Source organism: Colius striatus, chromosome 1, assembly GCF_028858725.1.
Source record: "Colius striatus isolate bColStr4 chromosome 1, bColStr4.1.hap1, whole genome shotgun sequence".
NCBI classification, from domain to species: Eukaryota; Metazoa; Chordata; class Aves; order Coliiformes; family Coliidae; genus Colius; species Colius striatus.
Window position 1 is genome coordinate 89,462,889 of NC_084759.1, and position 20,100 is coordinate 89,482,988.

The 20,100-nt window shown below is 35.3% G+C and overlaps 1 protein-coding gene across 18 annotated transcripts in view; it reads left to right on the forward strand.

Annotated features, from left to right (window-relative positions):
* Positions 1-20,100, forward strand: part of KDM6A (lysine demethylase 6A) — a 150,212-nt gene that overhangs the window by 117,380 nt on the left and 12,732 nt on the right. For all 18 annotated transcript variants that reach the window (XR_009819101.1, XM_062000349.1, XM_062000358.1 and 15 more), the window contains 5 exons: positions 13,751-13,880; positions 15,328-15,433; positions 16,267-16,472; positions 18,831-18,895; positions 18,991-19,065. Coding sequence is in view for 17 of the 18 variants with exons in the window: in XM_062000349.1 (XP_061856333.1) it covers positions 13,751-13,880; positions 15,328-15,433; positions 16,267-16,472; positions 18,831-18,895; positions 18,991-19,065 (582 nt within the window). In the remaining variant the exon portion in view is untranslated. The remainder of the gene's footprint in view (positions 1-13,750; positions 13,881-15,327; positions 15,434-16,266; positions 16,473-18,830; positions 18,896-18,990; positions 19,066-20,100) is intronic.

The window sequence follows — 20,100 nt, forward strand, 5'->3', positions numbered from 1 at the left end:
TTCGTATGCATAGTTTATAGATACAATGCAAGCAAATGGTAGCGGCAATGTAGAGGTTGAAAATTATTAATAAAAATCAATCATGTTCAGTCCTGATATTAAGTTCTTAAAAATCTTTTGTTGATGCAAATAACTAGTACAGATTTTGTCTGTCATTACAAATAAGTATTGTCATTGCAAAACAGATAAAGAATCACTGAATGGTTAAGATGAGAGGTCTAGGAAGGGATTTGGAGATCATCTAATGCATCTTCCCAGCTCACAGTAGGGCATACCAGAGCAGGTTGCTCAGGACTACCTCGAGCCAGGTTTTGAATACTTCAAGGATGGAGACTCCACAAACTGCCTGGACAAGCTGTTCCAGTGTTTGGGCACTCCTAAAGTTGTGTAGCAGTGCATGGGGTTGTTCTCCCCTGGTGCAGGACTTGACATTTCCCTCTGCTGAAATTCATGCGATTTCTGTAAGCCCATTTCTCCTGCCTGTTGGTGTTCTTCTGAGTAGTCACACAGCCATCTGATGTATCAGCTTGTCCCTCCAGTTCTGTATCAGAGACGACTTTTTTGATAGTGGTGGTTTCAGTACTGTAGCTTAAGTATAGAAGCAGTTCATGTGATGGATTGTGCTTGAAAAACACAGTGTTCCTGTTGAAGTCTTCTGTTGCAAAGTTATAGTACAGATAGTTTTGACTCTTTCAGAGGTGTGTCTTGATCTTATCTGATATTCCAGTTGATTAGCAGGTGTCTTACTGTCGGTTTTTGTCTTTAGTCAGTAAGTTTGATTCATTTTAGATTGGATACATAATGGAATAAGGTAAAAAATGAGGCCAGCCACTAGGAAATCTGGCAAAGATGGCAGTGTGACTGTGCAAATTGCATGCGTTTTACCTGCTGTCTTCATTGCTGGTATCACAGGCTGGCACAGACTGTGAAATTTCAGGTAATGCTTCTTAGAAGTGGCAGATCTTATCTGGTAAAGATAGCTTACACTGTAAGCTATGGTGATACAGAGAAAATGATACAGAAATGTGGCAAATTTAGCCACCTGAGCCACCAGTGGCCTGTGATGGAGGTTGACTAAGGGTAATATCTTAAAACTGTTGCAGCCCAGTTTGCCAACGTTCATTTCAAACATTAAGTCCTAGCTTCTTAACAGACATATTTGCACTATAATGATTAGGCTTATTTTGTATCCACATAGTCATCTGAAATGCATTGCCTTAACACTTCTGGTGATTCCTAGGACTATCTTACTGAAAAGCAGTGTAGCAGAAACACCAGGCTCCAAGCCTTGACATTTCTGTGTGTTTTTTAGCTCTTCATTTCTTATCTTGGTGTTGTTAAATCACCAAAAATGGCACATAAACCACCTTTTCAAAGAAAAAGAAATGGAGATGCATCTGTGAGGGATGCATAGTTTTGGTTACTGGTTTGACACTGGTATAGTTGTCAGAGGGTAGGAACCTTCAGCAGAAGTCAGAGCACTGGGATTTGATTGTTTTATCTGTCAAGCACATTTTCGTAGTCTCTTTGATATCCAATTATTTCATAAGATGCAGACTCTAAGATACATACTCTAACAATAAAAAGGATGATTTCATAGAATACCCTGCATCAAGGAAAGATGTATTTTGCCACAGTAGCAATACTACTTTTTTTCCTAAGACTCAGTGGTTATTCTGCAACCTTCTGAGGTTTTCCTCCCCCCACACCACTTAAGCCCAGTGTTTAGACATCCCGCACAATAGCAGAGCTCTGCATATAGTGTTGCTCTTATTATTACACTGTGCTGTGTCATCACTGAAGAAATTTTATTATTAGAGTGAAATCCTTAGGCATCTTAAAGTTTCGTGGAGTTCTCAATGGACAATGTTACAAGGGCCTATGCTTAAAATATGTGTGATGATAGGGGATGACAGGTATTTCAGTGGCTGGCTTAATTTTCCATTGAGGTTGGCAGCAGTGTTTCCAATTTTGTCTTTACATAGAATTGTAAAGCTTCCTTTATGAAGCTTTGGAATATACAGGTACTTTGGAGTGCCTACAGAGTATGAAAGTGGTGGCAGGCAAAAGTATATGTTAGTTACATAGTCAAGTTTGAGACGTTCTGTCATCTATTCTCAGAAATAGAAAACTTTATGATGTTATACAATCAGAAAGCTTGTTAATTGTAAAATGTGCTGTATGTAGTTGTCTGGTATTATTACACCATTTTTTCAGTCTTACTATACATTAACTATAATATAGTTAATTCAGTTGAAAATAGGACAAACTCCAGTAGACACAGGTTAGACAAAGCTTTTCAAAAGCATTTAATTCTCTTTCAAAGATAGGTTGAGCTCACACTTACTCATGCTAGCAGGAAGCTTGTCAGATAGTAGTTAGCTTTGCAGAATCTCATTTTGTGCTTACTGCTCACAGCATTCCCCATGTAGACTATCTCAAAGTCTGTAGATTTTCTAGTAGTCTTTGGAGATATTTGCTTTATTTTGAGAAGTAATTTTATTTGAAAAGCAAACATTGTGAGAAATAGAAATTACCATTTAGAGCACTAAAATTTCTGTTGCTATGTCTTACAGTTATTGCCATTTGTGAAAAAAAAATTAGAAAAGATACTTTTGAAGTTGAAAAAGGTCGTTTTAATCATAAGCACATTTACTAATTTGTATTTGTTTTGGTTTGTGTTGATTTGTACTCTTAACTCCTGTTATCCATACTGAAATGTGTTTACAATTATTTTAGTTGAAATGGTATCTGTATTTTTTCTTGTCAGAATTCTTGTTAGAATACTTACCATCTCAATATATTTTACTCCAAAATATTTTATTTGGGATTGTATAGCAAATATGTTGCTTTTGAGTATTATCTTTTTATGTTAAAGTGATAAAGGCATGTTTGTATCGTCCTTTCATTGCACCCACATAAACCAGTTAAATACAGAAAGCCTCTGTGATTGACAGCTAGTAGTTTCTAACATACTGGGATTTAATGACTAATAGTGATATAGTGGTCTGTAGGTATCTGTTACAAAGACGAATTTCCGAAAGAAAGAAACCATATAGGGAGCCGATTTTATCATCTTTCAAAGATTAAGTCTTATATTGTAATGTTTGTTTTCAAGTGAAGTCTCTACACCTATTATATTCATAAAAATTAAGAGCTTAACAGTTTGGTTTTTTTAAATTGAGACTATGTATGCATTCTTTGTGATAGAAGCAAAAAAAATAGCTTCAGAGTCTGGTGTTAGGATGAGTGCGCTGCAAATGCACATAAAAGAAATGGTTATCAGGTTCTTTTTTAAAGTTTGACTGATCTGTGTCATCAAAATTTGCTTAACAGAAATTCACATGCAGCTTTCTTGGGAGACTACAATTGAATGCTGCATGTTGGTTGTTCTAATATGCTGTTTCTAGGTTAGATCCACAGTTTACATTCAGTAGCAAAATTTTGGGCACTTAATACTACAAAAAAAACCCAAACAGGCTTGCACACAAGTCTCTGCTTTTATGCTCATTGTTAGAGTAGGTGCAGCTAGTTATACTTAATATGTGAAATTAAGGGAGGATAATATTTTTCTGTCTTTACTCTCCTTTTAAAAATGTGACTTCATTATAGAAAAGCAATTTTTAAACTTAGTTGTGAGTGACTCAGGAGTGTCTGCAGGGGCAGAATGTGCTTGGAGCTGGAGAGCCGGTGGGGAGGCGTCGGGGTGTCCCTTTCACCCAGGGTAGTGTGCTGACAGCAGGCTTTTCTATGAGTCATGGACAGGGCTCAGCGCTGTCCAGTCCTGGCTGCTGGTTCCCAGCTTTGCCTTATCTGAGGTAGACCAAATCTGCTTCCCAAAGACCGTTTACAGACTCAACTTCTGATTTTAGTTCAGAATGGCCAAAGTTTAAGCATAGGCTGAACCTGTAGATCTTTGCTGTGACCTGCATTTCAAGTTTACTTTCATTTGACTAGGTACTGCCACTGTGCCATCTTTATCTTACTTACTGGGATGATATCAAGTTCTGCTTTAAATTGTGCATTAAAGTTTCTAACAGTATTCAGAGACCTGTATTATGAAATATTGACCCTTAAAAACATAATTCCTAATATGTTGAGTCTCTTTTTCTACAGTGTTTCACTGGGGTTCATATAGTCCTTATTTTTTCCCAAGTTCATGTCAGTATTTTTCAAGGGAGGTAAGCTAATACTTTGCCCTATGCAGTTTGCAGACACTTGAGAAAGTGTTAGATGTGCCTTTTACTTTCTTACAAGTAGAGATTGAGAGCTCCCTCTTCAGCCTCTCTGCACCTTACTTCAGCAAGGCAAAGGACTTAGGTGCTGCATAATATAGAAAGATGAGCAATGGGAAAAGTGAAATAGAGACTTGGTTTTTTTAGCAACTTGGAGATTAAGAAATGCTTCAGTTTGGGCTAAGACTGCTTTTACTCCTGTAGTTAAATTATGCTTGCTGGAAAGTGTCTGCATATGTCTTCTAATAATAACAAGAGAGCCTGAGAAATTTTCTGAAACTGGCTAAAAGGTAGCAACTGCTTTTAGGGCAAACCTAAAGTTTTTTCATACTAACGGAAATAATAACTCTATATGATATCACCACTATATTTTTTTTTTGCCTGCCATTCTCATATGTCTTACAGTTAACATGCGTAAGTTTGAGGACAAAGTTATCCCAGCCATGCACCAACTAGTTGATTAGCCTTTGCTTTGTTTTAAATTGTGTGAAGTTTGAAGGTGTGCATGCAAGCACATGATGGCTCAGAGCAGAGCTCTGGGGAGAACATCCTTTCCATACATACAGTGTGTGTAATTGACATAGGGGAAAAATGTTTAAAGGGAAGAAAACTGAAAGGTTCCATGCTGAAAGCTCTCCTTATAGTGGAATTGAAAATGTTTTTATACTAATATATCAGATATATGTACTTCAATACTGCATGTTAACCTTTATTTTAATACAGTGTAAGGTAATGCAAAACAAAAGAATTCTAAGTACTTCCCATAGCATTGTTACATTCAAGTGTTGTCTCTGTAAGTGATATCTTGAGGTACAAAAATGAATTTGTGACCAAAAATGTTGATTTTTAGAATTAATGTAAAAATTGCAGAAAAGATATTCATTAAGGAAACCTGAAAGTAGCTACTGATTTTATTTTTTTTTCCTTAAAACCCCAATAAACGAAACCCTAAACACCAGTCTAAAATAAACTTCATGCACAGGGAGAGGGGAGCTATCCTGTAGTACTAATTTTTGCGTGTTTGTACTACACTGGATTTGGGTTTAAATGTATTAATATTTGTCGGTTGTTACATATGTACCTGTATTAATTTTGAATGTTCAGAAAGACGTTCTGGCTTTGTGTCTAATGTGTTTAATTATACTCTGTTATCTTCTGGCATATTCTTCCTGCTATCTGTCTATACTTACTTGATAGTCTGTTGCCCTATTGTCCTGATGGTATTCTTTAAGGAAAAAAAAGACATTTTTGGCACGTAGGAATGGGTGGGTGCAGTTTGCTTTTTAATAGCTGGAGCTCTAGATAACTTATTTCTGCGTTCCTCCTCATTATTCTGGATTTGTCTCTGTTTACTGTGTACATACTTCAAAACTGTGGGATTTGATGTTGCTTGTAAGTCATAGTGAAATTTCTCAGAAGTCCATTTGTTAAATAATCTTTTTTCCAAATATTTGCAGGTTTAAAAAAATCTTAATCTTGTCTAAGAAAAACCATTTTTACATATCTAGACCCTACAGTTTTATTTGTGCTTAGAGCACGGAAGATCTGAAATTATTAGCAGTTTGAGATTAAGTAACACAGAAGTTATTTCACAATGTAACTATAATTGTCCTACTACAGGACAGTGACCTGCAGTCCAACAGTATTCCTCATCTCACAGGAGGTATTTTATGAGGAAACAGCTTGGTGATAACAACCACCAAAAACTGTTAATGTTGCCACGATTTCACTTGTTGCTTAAGAACAAAGAAGCAGCAGAGATACCGAAGTTTGGTGTTTTTAAGGTGAAAGCAATTACAAGAAAAGCTGTTCAGAAATCATGCATCACAACAGAATAAAAATGGAGAGAGACAAAAAATAGATAGTGGGTGACTGTAGTAGTGTTTTATCTAAAGAAGTGTCTTCTCAATAAAGGCTGCTCAAGTGAAGCCATTCGGTGAAAGGAGATGCCTTGTATCAAAATGCAAAGCTCGTGCCAAATAGAAAACTCGCGTATGTGAATAGCTTGTAGGAGCAGACTTGGTAAGTGGGTTTTTTTGCTAAAGACTAAAGTGAACGCTTAAGTAGGGCAAGATCATCATTGCAGAAGCTGAAAAGTTTCTTTGTGTCCATCTTCCTCAGTGAGAATGTAGGGGAAATATTTAAGAGACCTATTCTTTTAATGCAGTGAAATGTTGTTTAGGAGGCTGAGAAGGGGTCAAGCAGAAAGTGCCAACATAGCGATTGATACTTCTATAAGGAAATTCCCTTGAAGGGCTAGACAATGTTCATTGAAAAGCTACAAGGAATTGAGAAATGCGGTAGCTGAGCTATTGACTGAAATATGCAAGTCTCATTAAGATGCTATTTTGGAGAACAGTAGGTTAACAAATGTACTCATCTTGTTAAACTGCTGTTGGAGTGTATGGATGAGAGTTAAGGAGGTGATTCTGGGAAATGTGTGATTTTGTTAGTCTTCCCTACCAGTAAAACTGATGACAACAGTAAATTTTAAGGTGGTTATAAAACAACTAAATTATCATGTTTCGTAAACTGTCTACAGGGTAAACTAAATTTCCTTAAGCCTCTGAGCAAAATTAGCAGATAAAAGAGTGCACTATTAAATTAATTATCATTCCTTTGATTCCTAGAGAAAATCCTCTGTTGAGGTTGTTAAAAAAATACAACAAAACAGCAGCAAAACCCAAGTAATTTTGAGCATAAGTGAAAACAGTGTGATTAGAAGAAAAATATGCTAGGAATAACTGCTCTGAGTTTGTTACTAGGAAAGCAAATTGTTAATACGTAGGGGAAAAAAAAAGAAGAATGTATTGCTTTGTCTAGGTGTGTATCAGTTTTCGTTAGACTACAAGCAAAAGCTCTTTTCTGTACTCTTAGAAATGTATCTTTTCCCTGCAAGCAATCCTTCTGAAAGGAGAATTAATGAAACATTGTCACAAGGCTTCAGACTTAACACTCAAGTTATTTCTACTGAAGTGAAACCAGCTGACTTCTAGCTCTGTTTCAACTGATGTATCTAATTAACATCTTAGAGAAGTTATGTTAAAAATCCAGTATCTGTCACAGTTAAGAGGGTCCATCACTTGTCCTTTCTGAAACTGATATGGGATCAAGTTCTTCTTTTAAGTAGTACAGAGAAATTTCTGACTTGGTTTGTTTCTCATAAAACAAATAAGAAATAGTTTGAGGTGGATTTTTTTAATCATTATTTATTAAAGCTTTGTCACACCCTTGAAAGAACAGGCAAATCTTCAAACAAAACTGTTGTTTGATAATGAATTGAAGAAATCCATGGCAGAAGTCCTCAATTTTAAAGAGCCTACCTGGATAACTGGCCAACTTTGTGTCAGCTGAAAGTTACTATTGTCATTTTTAGGGTGATATATAGAAAGACTAATCTAAAAACTCGTAAGACATTTTTAAATTTGAAAGCTTTACAAATTTGGCTTAATTGGGGAAGGCAAATGAGAGGTGGAAGGTTGATGGTAATGTGTATTAAAAGGGGTTAACGTACCTTTTTATAGTTAATTTTGCTTGGTGTGCAAAGAGGAGGAGTAGAGAACAATCCGTTAAGAAAAGAAAGTGACAGGAGATGGGATGATCTATTTGTGTCTCAAGGTACCTTGTAAAACGATAAAAGTGTAGTATGGTTTGGGCTAAACAGTGTGGGAAAGGGTCTGATAAATGGCCAGCATGTACCGAAGTGATAGGAAACAAACTTCATGAAGAAGAGTGGGAAAAGCAAAGCAAGAAGCTAAAATGACACACATAGCTCAGTGGGCTCTGGGGCAGAGGCAGTAATACACTGATCTTTCTGAAAGTGCAACTCCCTGGCAATTAAGCCTGCTTTGTAAAGTCAGTTAGTGAATCACTGCCAAGGAGACTCTTCCATGGAGAAGGCAAAGAGCCGAAGCCTGTTTGAGGGGAAATACTTTGCAGAGGAAGGAGCTGTATTAAGTTTGTGTTTTGTTCTTAAAGAAAAAAAAAAAAAAAGCTATCCTTGTCTTATTGGGTTGAAGGCAAAATTGTTCAGTTGCTCTGAAGGCACGTTACTTCTGTCAAGTCAACTTAACCATAGTAAAGGTTTTTAAGAATAAAATTTGAAATAACATGATTTTGCAAGGTAAACTCTATTTAGTGTAAGACATTCAGTTCTCTTTCAAAAGACAAATAAATCTGGGGTAGGAAGCAAAATCATCTGGGAGTAAAAACCATAGGAAATTATATTTGGGGGACGGTAAGCTTATGAAAAAGTTTGATACCATTGGTTATAATACTTTTCTTACGTAAGCCATTCATGTGAGTGTTTATCTTATAGTCTAAGAATAAGGTGATTAGCAAATGAAATAGAAAGGAAAAATGTAAAAGGCATTAAGAACGTTACTTCTCATGTAGCGTAAAATTAACCTATGAAGATCACTGCCAACCTATGCTATTGAGGTCAAAACCAGAACATAATTAAAAAATTATTAGAAATACATTTGCATAATGAGAAAATCCACAATTCTGTTGCAGGAATTTCTGTAGGTTTAAAAAGAAAGATCTCTGGGAGTATTGCCAGCTAGTACTTGGTTGTGAAAGGCTTGGGTAGAGAATGGCATGATAAACAGGTTATATAATTATCTGATATTGCTTGTATTTAAGCATAATATAAGCTTGACTTCACTTCTTAATATTGCGTTTTCAGCGTGTATTTCCCTGCTGAGTGCAAAAGGAGCCAGGGGAGGTGAACCTCTGAGAGACAAAGTTCAGAATTGTGAGCAACTGCCTGTTTCCCAGGGTGACAAATGTTGACAGACGTTTTTTGTGTATTTTTGTAATAACTTGGAGTATGAAACCAATTAATTGTATCTGATAATTGTTAAGAAAGGCCATTTATTTCTGGTTTGAGTCAGGATTTGCTCAAGTACGTAGTGTTCATCCCAGTGCTTCAACTGATTCCTTCCGCAGGCATATTTTTTTAAAATGTTCTTTGTAGATTCATTAATTCTGATAGATTTGACATGAGTATCACGTAAATCCACAGTTTTTTGTGTTCATGTAAAATATGATTTTTATTTAGGAAAGAGAGGGTATTAATTTTGTTCTTCAGACTAACTGTAATCTCCTGAGCGGTAAAACCTTGTTAATTCTTGTGCAGATAATCCTCAAATAATAATTGACTTACAGATTGACTTCACAACAAACATAATTGCATAAGTGCCAGTGATTGTTATTCTGTTTTGGTCTGTAAAGTGTACCTAAAATCAAAAATTATAGATAACTGGAAATTGTTTGAGAACTTTTTTCATTATCATCAAAATATCACAATTCCCCAATATAAAACACAAAGGGCAAATAGTTTTTAAAGTACTGAAGCTAAGAGCTCTAGAAAACTCAAAAATTAAGTTTTTTTGTAGAGGAAAACTACAGACAAGAATCAAAAAGAAGAAATACAAAATCACTAATGCTCAATTACTACACAGAGCTATTAGAACAGTCAGTACTGGTAAGAGTGTTTAGTTAAATATTTCTGTTCTGCAGATACCATGTTTATATCTTAGAAGGTATGGCAACACACTGTTTTCACAGTAATCAAGGAGGACTTTAAACGGTAGTTATACTTAAATTCAGTGTTTTTAAGTCAAGAGGCCTGGATAACATAGACACATGAGGAGTGTTATTTGTCATTCATGCAGATGTTTTTTAAAAGTTCTTGGAAAACAGAAGTTCTAGAGGACTTGAAAAGTCCTATGGAACTGCTTTCTGAGAAGTAAACATAATCCTCTTAGACATTAGACTTGAGCAAAGTAATAAAATTATTGGTGTGATTAAGTTAATAAATGTAAAGGATAGTAATTAATATTTGTGATGTGGCTGAGAGTTTGTATAATAAAATAGTTAAAATTAATAAAGCTGTGTAACAGTTGGCTTTCAGCTTGCATGGTATGTTTTCTTTATTCGACTAGTATGATGCAAAGTCAATACAGGACCTACAGATAGCAACTCCCAGATAAGTGTCGTGTGATTGTAAATGTTTCAGTGATGTTGCCTTGGGATCAGATTTTGGTCTTGTTTTATTTAGCTTTTTATAATGACATATAGCTGTGACAGAGTAGTCTCTAAGGCAGAAGCAGTTGGAATTACATCTTCCCATGGGGGTACAGATGTCTCAGCTGCAAAACAAGCCACTGAATTGTCCATGCAGTGAAAATAGTAACCTCAAAGGAGGAAGTGTGGTAAATGGATGAAGGCATCATCACAGGCTAAGCCATCAGCCTCCGTTTGTCAAGAAAGCCCTAAATAGCATTAAATTATTTGTATTAATGTTTGCTAGAAACATAGACAAGGAAGTGAATGCTATCTAATGAAGAAAATGGGTGACTGTTGCAAAGCAAACTTGGGTCACCCTTCTGCTTCTGTTTAACTGTGTAATTTGGTACACCCAGAGGAAGTTCTAAGACTGGGGTCTTTAAAATATTTTTAGAAGGTGCGAAAATTTATCCTAGAAAGCAGTAAAATGGAAAAACAAAAAGGTAATGATTCTGGTGATTGGTTATTGAAGAGATCCCATAATTACATTAAATATAAGCACCTGTTTCATCCATAGTGGTTGATGTCACTCAAACATGGCAGGTTTAAGTTTAGTCCTCAGGGTAAAGCAGTGGCAATGGTTCTTGCTTTTATCCATCGAGCAAATGGCAGTGGTTCTGACAGCTGCAGCTTTGGCTCAAGACAATAGTGCATATCAGTGTGCACCTCTGTCCTTACCTTTCTGAGGCTGACAGAGGTTGTCCTTCTGCCTGCACAGTCTATAAAAAGCCAGTTCCCTCTGAAAAGTCAATTTAAGTGAATGAGGCCTGTCCTCTTCCTTCCTCCCCAACAGCATTGTAGATGACTGTTTGGGCATCCAGTTACTTTTCAGGGCCAAAATGAGTCTCATTCTTTTCCCCGAGCATTGCAGCTAGCTGTTTTTTTCTTTTAGCTGGTATGAAATCCTTTCATAAAAATATGATCTTGAAACAGAGATCTGTGAGATTTTCCTCACTGTTGCTGTGGTCAAAAAAGATCTTTCACTTTCCTTGAACTGACCGTAGGCTGGCCATACCACTTCATTTCAGGCTCTGGTAGCAGGTCTTTTAGTACTTCTATGGTAGTTTTTGTAATTTCTGTTGCTCTGTTTTGCACACTATCAGTTACAGTGTTATTCTTTAATAGCTCTCTTGCATTGTTATTAATAGTAAGATATTCTGATTCATAGTAAATAAATAAGATGATAGAGTGAAACTCGTCTGTTAAAGACAAGTTTATTCTGACCATCTGTTTCCTGTGCCACTTGAATTAGGACCATTTTCCTATCTTGTCTTTGCTTTTCTTTGGCCCTTTTCCTCCCCTGAAATTTCCACTTAATGGGAAACAGTAGCATCTATTTGGTAGTATTAGCTTCAAGTGATTGATCTATGAGGTACATCTGTTTATCTAATTTTTTGCTCTGTACTGTCTGCATTCTTTTCTATCTCTTTTGCTAATTCAGACCTGTGGTTTCTCTTAAAGTGTACAGGAATTTCTCCTTTCTCTGTTGCCCCTGTCCCTGAAGACCCTACATACATTGGCTTTACTGAGCTTTTGCTGTGGTGATTATCTTATTGTGACTACAGTAGTTTATGTTGCGTTGGTTCTGGGCAGTGTCCATTTTTCTTCAGGTTCGGTCTTTTCTATCTCTCTTGCCTCAGAAATTGCCTGAGAACAGTTTATCAATGCAGACTGAATTTTGTCAAAATTCTCTTTGATTTTTAATACTATGCCTTTTGTTTTCTTGGTTTTACTCAGTTCGATAATGGCAGTATAGTTACTTCTAATACCTGCTATTCGGACTACAGTTTTACTTTGAATGGATGATATAAATCTCAGATTTTATATTGCCTTTTTTTTTCTATGTTTTGTGTGGGGACAATAGGGTCTTTGCAATGGCTACATCAGACATTAAGCGTTGGTCAGTGAGTTTTTTGTTAAATTGAATAATGCCTAATCAAAGCTTCCTCATTGCTCTTTCAGTTTCTTTGAAGTTACAATCTATTCTGGCATTAGATTAACCTTGCATAAGGAAGAAGCTGTGTTTGGCATTTTTATAGGTATGCTTTGGAGGCAATTGTTAAATATATCTCTCTGTATTGCTCTGATCTTCTATCAGGAGAGCAGTGTATGAGTTAGGAAGCTGAGGAAGTTCTGAGCTAAATGTCTGTCTTGTTTGTTGTGGTGTGCACCAGTGTCTCAGGATGCTCATTTTTACTGCAGCCTGGGGTACATGAGATGTTTGCTTGTTTTCTGTAAAGTGTTTGTTTTAACAGTCTGTCTGACTGTATCTCAAACCCTAATTCCATCTTTACTCATGGTGGATTTGACTTGAAGCAGTGCTCTCACGCATAACAGCATCCAGCTCTACAATGTTTCTCGGTTCCAATATCACAATTTCTGTGGTTTGGAGGCAATCTATGTTACTGAGAGTTTCATGTAATGTCAGCTTTGTTTTCTACTGAAGATTGTTGTTACTGGAACAACTTTTTTGTAACCAGTGAGTTTGATGAAGATACGTGAATTAAACATCCCATTTTGTGGAGTGTTGAGAGGTGGTAACAAAAACTAGTGAATCAATTGAGGCTGGAAGAAGGGTTACAATAGTGTTTGATTTGAAGAATTTTGAAGTATTTGAGTCATTTTTTACAAACAAAGATTTAAGGAATGGTTTTGTTAATAAGTACTTTCCTGGTGATAGTGACTGAAAATTGAATATCACCTAAATTCAGAATACAGATTTTTCAGGTCATTCATTATAGGAAGAACTTAACACATGTAGGGTGGATTATCCACGTCTGGACAACTCCAGATAAATGCTACAGATACAACCAACAAGGTTCTCACTGGTGTACATGTACTAATGCTGATACAGTGCTCACACAGGGTTGGTCTTTTGTTGCCCAAATGGATTGCGCAGCAATGGCTCCTTGTGGTTTCAAAATGTGTAAATCAGAGAGGGGTAGGTGGCTATTCAATTTTGTGTCATTAATGTCGTTGTAGTTGGCTTTTTGTGACCCATCAGTTTTTCTGCTGAGGCCTTGTCATTTTTTGACTTTGCGTTCTGCCACAGTGCTGTGCACAGCATTGCTGAACTGTGTTACTTCAACTGCTGTGAACTTAGCATCCACCAGCCAGTGCGGACCTAATAATGTTCTTCTCTATTTCTAGTTGAAACCCGCTTTCTGTGTTAAAATTTGTCCAATGAGTTGTACTTGCTTTTATTTAAAATGGTTATATTCTTAACTAATACTGGTGATGTTGCAGATTTGGCAGGCAAAGGGAGAATTATTTTGAACAATATCAAATTTCACACTGAGAATTCTTGATCAAAATATGAGCTTTATTTGCTTCTTGAACTATGGCTTCTGATGATACGTTGTTATTTTGAAAGAGAGATGACACTAATATGTATTTATGTTATTGGTCAAGTATTGACAGAGGCAGCTCTTCTTTCCTTTTAGGAATCTGGGTAAAAATGGCTTATCTAACAGTAGTATTCTATTGGATAAATGCCCACCTCCACGACCACCGCCTCCACCATACCCTCCCTTGCCAAAGGACAAGCTGAATCCACCTACACCTAGTATTTATGTAAGTAAACGTAATGGTAGAAGTACATTGCTGACTGTCTTTTGTAGTTGTTTGGATATCTGAATTACATAATGTAATTATTTTAAAGATGTACTGCTCATAGCTGAATTCTAATTACAGTGCTCTCGCAACCAGTGTGGAAGTGGGGGAAAAATGCTAACCTTAATGAAGATTTTGAGACATAGTTTGACTCTTAAAGTACTTAAAAGTTAAGAATTTCAGTAAGCAAGAGGAAGACCAGCTTCAGAATAGTTTAAATTTTAATACTGAAAATATTGACAGAGTAAGCAAAGCAGTTCATTAGATACAATGCACGATATTTCAAATATGTATGCAAGTTTTTTCACAAGTGACAATTTAGGTATACATGAGCAAGTAAAGTAATTTAACTGAGCTCTCCTAACAGTCTGCTTCAAAAAAAGAAAGTTAAGGTGATGTTAAGAACAGAATATCATTAGAAAAAGGCAGATTTTAGTTACATAGTGTTTTCTTAAGCAAGCATTAAAAGTTCTGTTCTGAAAATAAAGTTTTATAATAACTTTATTAAGAGTTTGAGCTAAATTCCTTAGTAATAGAAGAAAAAATTGAAGGATATCTCTGATAACAGAAGAATAAATTCTAGTATGTTAGTTTTTTGTCAGCTCAACTTGAGGACCAGAAGTAGTCAACACTTTTGGTCTGATACTGCACAGGTAGTCTTCCCAAGAGCTACAGTAAATTGGAAGCAATAGTATTTCCAACAGTTCTCTAAATATTGTATCTGAATTAATCTACCTCACAACTTTTATCAGCTCTGTACAGACTCAACAGTCATGGTGCTACAACAGACTGCGTAGATGTGCCAGCACAGGTCCTAGTATTTGGGAACTCCGTATTGTTTTGTTTATTGAAAAAGATGTCTTCAGCATTTTAAAAGATTCACAACAACTTTAGGGGGGAAAAAATAATTGAGCTCATAAGTGCACAGAAGCATAAGAAAATCAGATCAAACTTTCTGGTTAACATGAGGTACACTGTGAAAGCAGTCTTTTTAATTATACTGTTTCTTGTGTACATGATATGTAGAATTAGCTTTTTTTGAATTCTGAAAAGAAAATTTTTATATTATCTTGTTCTTCAGAGAATTCTGTAGATTTAGAGAATGTACAAGGCTACTCTCAGATAAAGAAATAAACAGCAGGAAACCTGAGTTGACAAAGACAAAGCAACCTGGGAATAATTCATGCCAAGAAGTAAATTGGAGTAAGAAATTAGTTCCAGGAGCGAACCTAGCTTTTAAAGTGGAAAGGTTTATATGATGTAGCTGTTAATTCCCCACAACACAAAGAAATGAAGAAAATTCCTATCTTCTTTTTGTTGTTTCTCTTTTTTTAAAAAATTATTCTTTCTTCTTTTACAAATAAGGAGTCTAACTTCATCTGACATATATCCTATTATAATTTTACAGTTGGAAAATAAACGAGATGCTTTCTTTCCACCTTTACATCAATTTTGTACAAATCCAAACAACCCTGTTACCGTTATACGTGGCCTTGCTGGAGCGCTTAAATTAGGTAAGTTGTATGGCTTTTTAATTTGGAAAATTTTTTTTTTCTTTTTAAATAAGTCAGTTCTTAATATTTTATTTGTGTAATACTACATTACTTGAGCATTCCAAGAAATTAGGCTTTGACATTTCTCGATTTGCTACTGTTTCTAATCTTGATCATCTAAAAAATTTCCACCAGATTTCTTTGAGCACGGAATGAAGCTGAGCTGTGGATGTGGAAGCTTACAGATAAACTTTTTTTTCTATGAGAACTATGCTGCACATCTTTGTGCTTAGATTTAATGATCTGTAATCTGTTTATGTACAATGTTTTGAACTCTGTAGACAGAAAACTTATCGTTACTGGTAGGAAATGTGTTAACATGATGGAAGTCCATCCTTAGAACTCTCATCTGAAAAATACCGTATTGGTAATAGATTTAAATGTTATTTGCAGATTTGTTTACGCAAAGCATATAAATGTTTCTTGGAATGTGATCCATATAGTAGCTGCCAATTTTTCTCTAAGCTTGTACTGTTGTGTGCAGAAAATATTTTTGAGTGATAAATACTTATGACCTACAGGTGCTTTGTGTTTATGAAGGCTGACAGGAGGAAAAATGCTTCAGTTTAAACCTTTCTATAACTTTCAAGTATCACAGAATCATAGAATCATAGAATGGTAGGAGTTGGAAGGGACCTTTAGGGATCATCTAGTCCAACCTCCCTGCAGAAGCAGAGTCACCTAGATCAGGTCACATAGGAATATGTCCAGACGGCCTGATTGTCTTGAAACTGTATTGTCTTGAAACTTTTTATAACATTCTGTCATTTATGAATTTTATTCCTATTTACTAGATCTAGGACTCTTCTCTACTAAGACACTGGTAGAAGCAAATAACGAACACATAGTAGAAGTACGGACACAACTACTGCAGCCAGCAGATGAAAACTGGGACCCCACTGGAACAAAGAAAATCTGGCGTTGTGAAAGCAGTAGATCTCACACAACAATTGCTAAATATGCACAGTACCAGGCCTCCTCATTCCAGGAGTCTTTAAGGGTAAGCTCATTGCTATTTTTTAGGTTACAGTTTACATACTGTATACTGACATTGGAAGCAGTTAATAATGGCTGTTGAAAACAAATGGAAAGTGTTTAGGAAAAGGAGACATTGCCATTAGCATGAAGAGCACAGGTAAATTTACAAAGTCTGCTGTGAATAGAGGGTTGAATAGGATATAGGATGTTCCTCCCAAATGTTTAATATAAAACTGAATTTTCTTAATATAAAACTCCCAGCAATTACATCCTTCAAAACCTTTTTAGCTTAAGCTTTCATATAGCAATGTCAAGATATTTATAACTTAAGGGTATTTTTTTTTAACTTGTATTGCTTCTAATTTCACACAGGCTTTGAAATCGTATTTCTTTGTTCTTCATAGTATCCTGAATTAGTTTAGATGTGACTTATTAGAAGTTTACACTTATACTTGTCTTCTGTTGGTTTCCAAACATAACAGTAAATATTTAGTTTAGAACTTGTTAAGATGTAACAGAGTGAAACACTTGATATGATATTTTATCACTATTACTTTTTAATATTTTTTCTGAATTAGTGAGCACATCCTTGGAGCATTCTCTGGCCACTCGTTGGAGGCTTATGTTAGTTGGTTTTATGAAAAGATTAGGCTAAAGTGGAACTAAGACAAAATGAGAGTCTTGAGCAGTTGTTAATTAGAAAATAGGAAAACAGCAATATGAGGAATTGACTATTGCAGTTTTCACTGCTATTAAACAGAAACAGCAATGGTAGAAAGTTAAACAGAAATTCTAAATTTAAAGTTTATGCATTAGAGAAAAGGATTAGAAACAAAGAAAATTAATAAATTCAAGAAAAAGAGAAGGGAAAGTATTGACAATGTTTCAAGCAAAACTGATACAGGATGAGGAAAGGAAATAAGAGTACCGTTGGGAAGTGGGGACCACTGAAGTCATCAAGAGCTTGGGACATATATGGGATTTTTCTTCTACAGTGGTAGTAAATTTAAGTGGGATATCAACAGAAGTTTTCAGATACCCCTTGAAGACTTGCACCAGTATTGTATTCTTATACATCATTCTGGAGGGTCTGCAGAACATTACTTCATAGCAACATTATATATTTATACATGTTTAATAATGTACATAATCAATCACATACCAGCTTGTCAGCAGGAAAGCCTCAGCATGGGGTTTGAACCAAGAAGTGAACTGCAGAATTTTTTTACTTTTTTTTCCCTCTTTTACAAATTGGTGGTAAAAATGCAATATCTAGAATAATTTCAGAATGATGATTTTCATTTTTCCCTTGGAAATCAGAAAGATGATGTACACGTGTCCTTTGACCTGTCTTAAAGTGACCTTTCACAGTGCTCAAAAAAAAAAAGCATTGTTTCGTTTTCTTGCAGAAAAAAAATCATCTTGGCTTGCCCTGATTTATATTTTTTTATTCCTATAACAACTATTACATTGCTTTTATAGCATGGCTTGTAATGTTTGATAAATCCATCATCACTAGGTTCCTTTTTGTTTCTCATTGTCCTTCATTCAAAGGATGAATAAGATTTCTCAGATACATAGGACACTTTGAGATTTAACAGCAATCCCATTCAAGCCAGAGGTCTTTGGATAGCCTCCAAACAGTTCTTTTCTCCTTTTTGTCTTACTTTTATGTCCATATACTTGCCAAGAAAGAAGGCTTTAGTACAGAGTTTTGAGCACACTATGTTAAAAAGATCAAATGATATCATTTAATATTGGTTAGATTTTTTTCCCCCACTGGTCATTGTCCTAGTTACCATGGTGCTAAAATAGCATAGAGCTATAAAAAAATCCAATGGATTTTATAAAATAAATTTTATAAAATAAATTTTATAAGTATTAGTCATCCTAGTTTAATTTCATGATGCCTGTTTTTACTTTGGAGAAAGATAGTCTTAAAAAGTTAACAATATTCCTTAAGATTGGATTCCAGTTGCATAAAGAAGTAAACCAACAAACATTTGCAACTGCAGTGTAGGGTAGCAGAAATGTTTACAGTGTAGACAGTTTCTGTTGGCCTTACCTATGCTTCACAGAGTCTGTAGTCATGAAGAATTTTTTTGCAATGACTTTTGACAAATAACTTTTTAGAAAATGTTCTTAACAATAATATTGACATAAAGACATCTATATTGTAAAGATTTTAGCCAAATTAACAAATGTACTTACCTCTGTGAACATATTGTGCCTATATACCTAAGTATTTCATCTATATATTCTTATTTTATGTATATTTATATATGTAAACAAATTTAAAAACAAACAAAAAAACCAAAAAAATCCTCTCCTTCCCTAAAATCTCAGAAACCCCAAACATTTACACAATTGCATTTTATAGGAGGAAAATGAGAAAAGGAGTCACCACAAGGACCACTCAGATAATGAATCCACATCATCAGATAAGTAAGTGTGGTTTAACTGGTAATTCCGTACTAGGTTTTGTGTGGTTTTTTTGCATCATTCCCATTTTCACATTCACCTGTTTTTTATACTTGTAGCTCTGGGAGGAGGAGAAGAGGACCTTTTAAAACAATCAAGTTTGGGACCAACATTGACCTGTCAGATGACAAAAAGTAAGTTGATTACATTTTCTCCTGCTCACAATGTTACTCTACAGTATGATACTCCTCCTGGAAAACACATATGTTCTTCTCGGACATCAGTCAATCTGTTGGTAAACCCAGTTGTGATTGCACACCTGTTTCCACAATGAAGTTGTTACCTTTGGTCTTTAAACTGTTGTTATGAGACTTTCTCACACTAAAATCTCATTTCAAGATTTTTTTTCACCAATATCTTTATTTTTCTAGAAATGAACTTAAAAATCCATCCAAAATTGTTTTTTTCTAGTCCTCCCTCTTACACATTCCCTTTGTTTCATTCCAAGGCTTTAAATCGCTTGCTTACAACTTCAGTTACTTCTGACAGTACCAAGTTTTCAGTCTTTGAAGAGAAATTGTAAAATTTAAGGGTTTTTTCTGTTTTTCTGGATTTTTGTTATTTGAGGTTTGTTTTCTTTTGTTTCTACTCTCGTCCTTTCGGTTTCCACTTTTTCATAACTCTTACTTGTCTGTCCAGGAAAAGGGTTCAAATTATGTAGTAAAGACCAGACCAGTGCTTACATGTGGTTAAGCCATGATACTTCTCCTATAACGTTAAAAAAATGAGTAAATTCAGTACTTACTCTACATATCTTCTGTGAGTAGATGAAAGTATCTCAGAATTGGATCAGAAAGTATTAAAAATATGCCAAAACATTGTTTTTTATAGTAAGAATTTTTCATATAGGTCAGTCTCCAGTTAGTATATATTTCTGTGTCTAGACTGTCAGTCCCACCAGCTCAGCTACTTCCATCATTAGAGCAGAAGAAAAACTTCTGGTGTTTCAAACTGGGGGATAAAGCCCACTTAAGATGCTGAGGTCTTTTGTGATACAGTCGCTGAGATCATTGTGTATATGTTAGTAGGTGATTAGAGATTGTTACAAAATTCTAAATATCGATGCACTTTTATTCTAAAGAAAATTACATCTGTGGATAGAAAAGTGTTGCTAATAAACTAGTACTCTGAGCAAACCACTGGGAGAGAGACTTTACATTAACATAAGC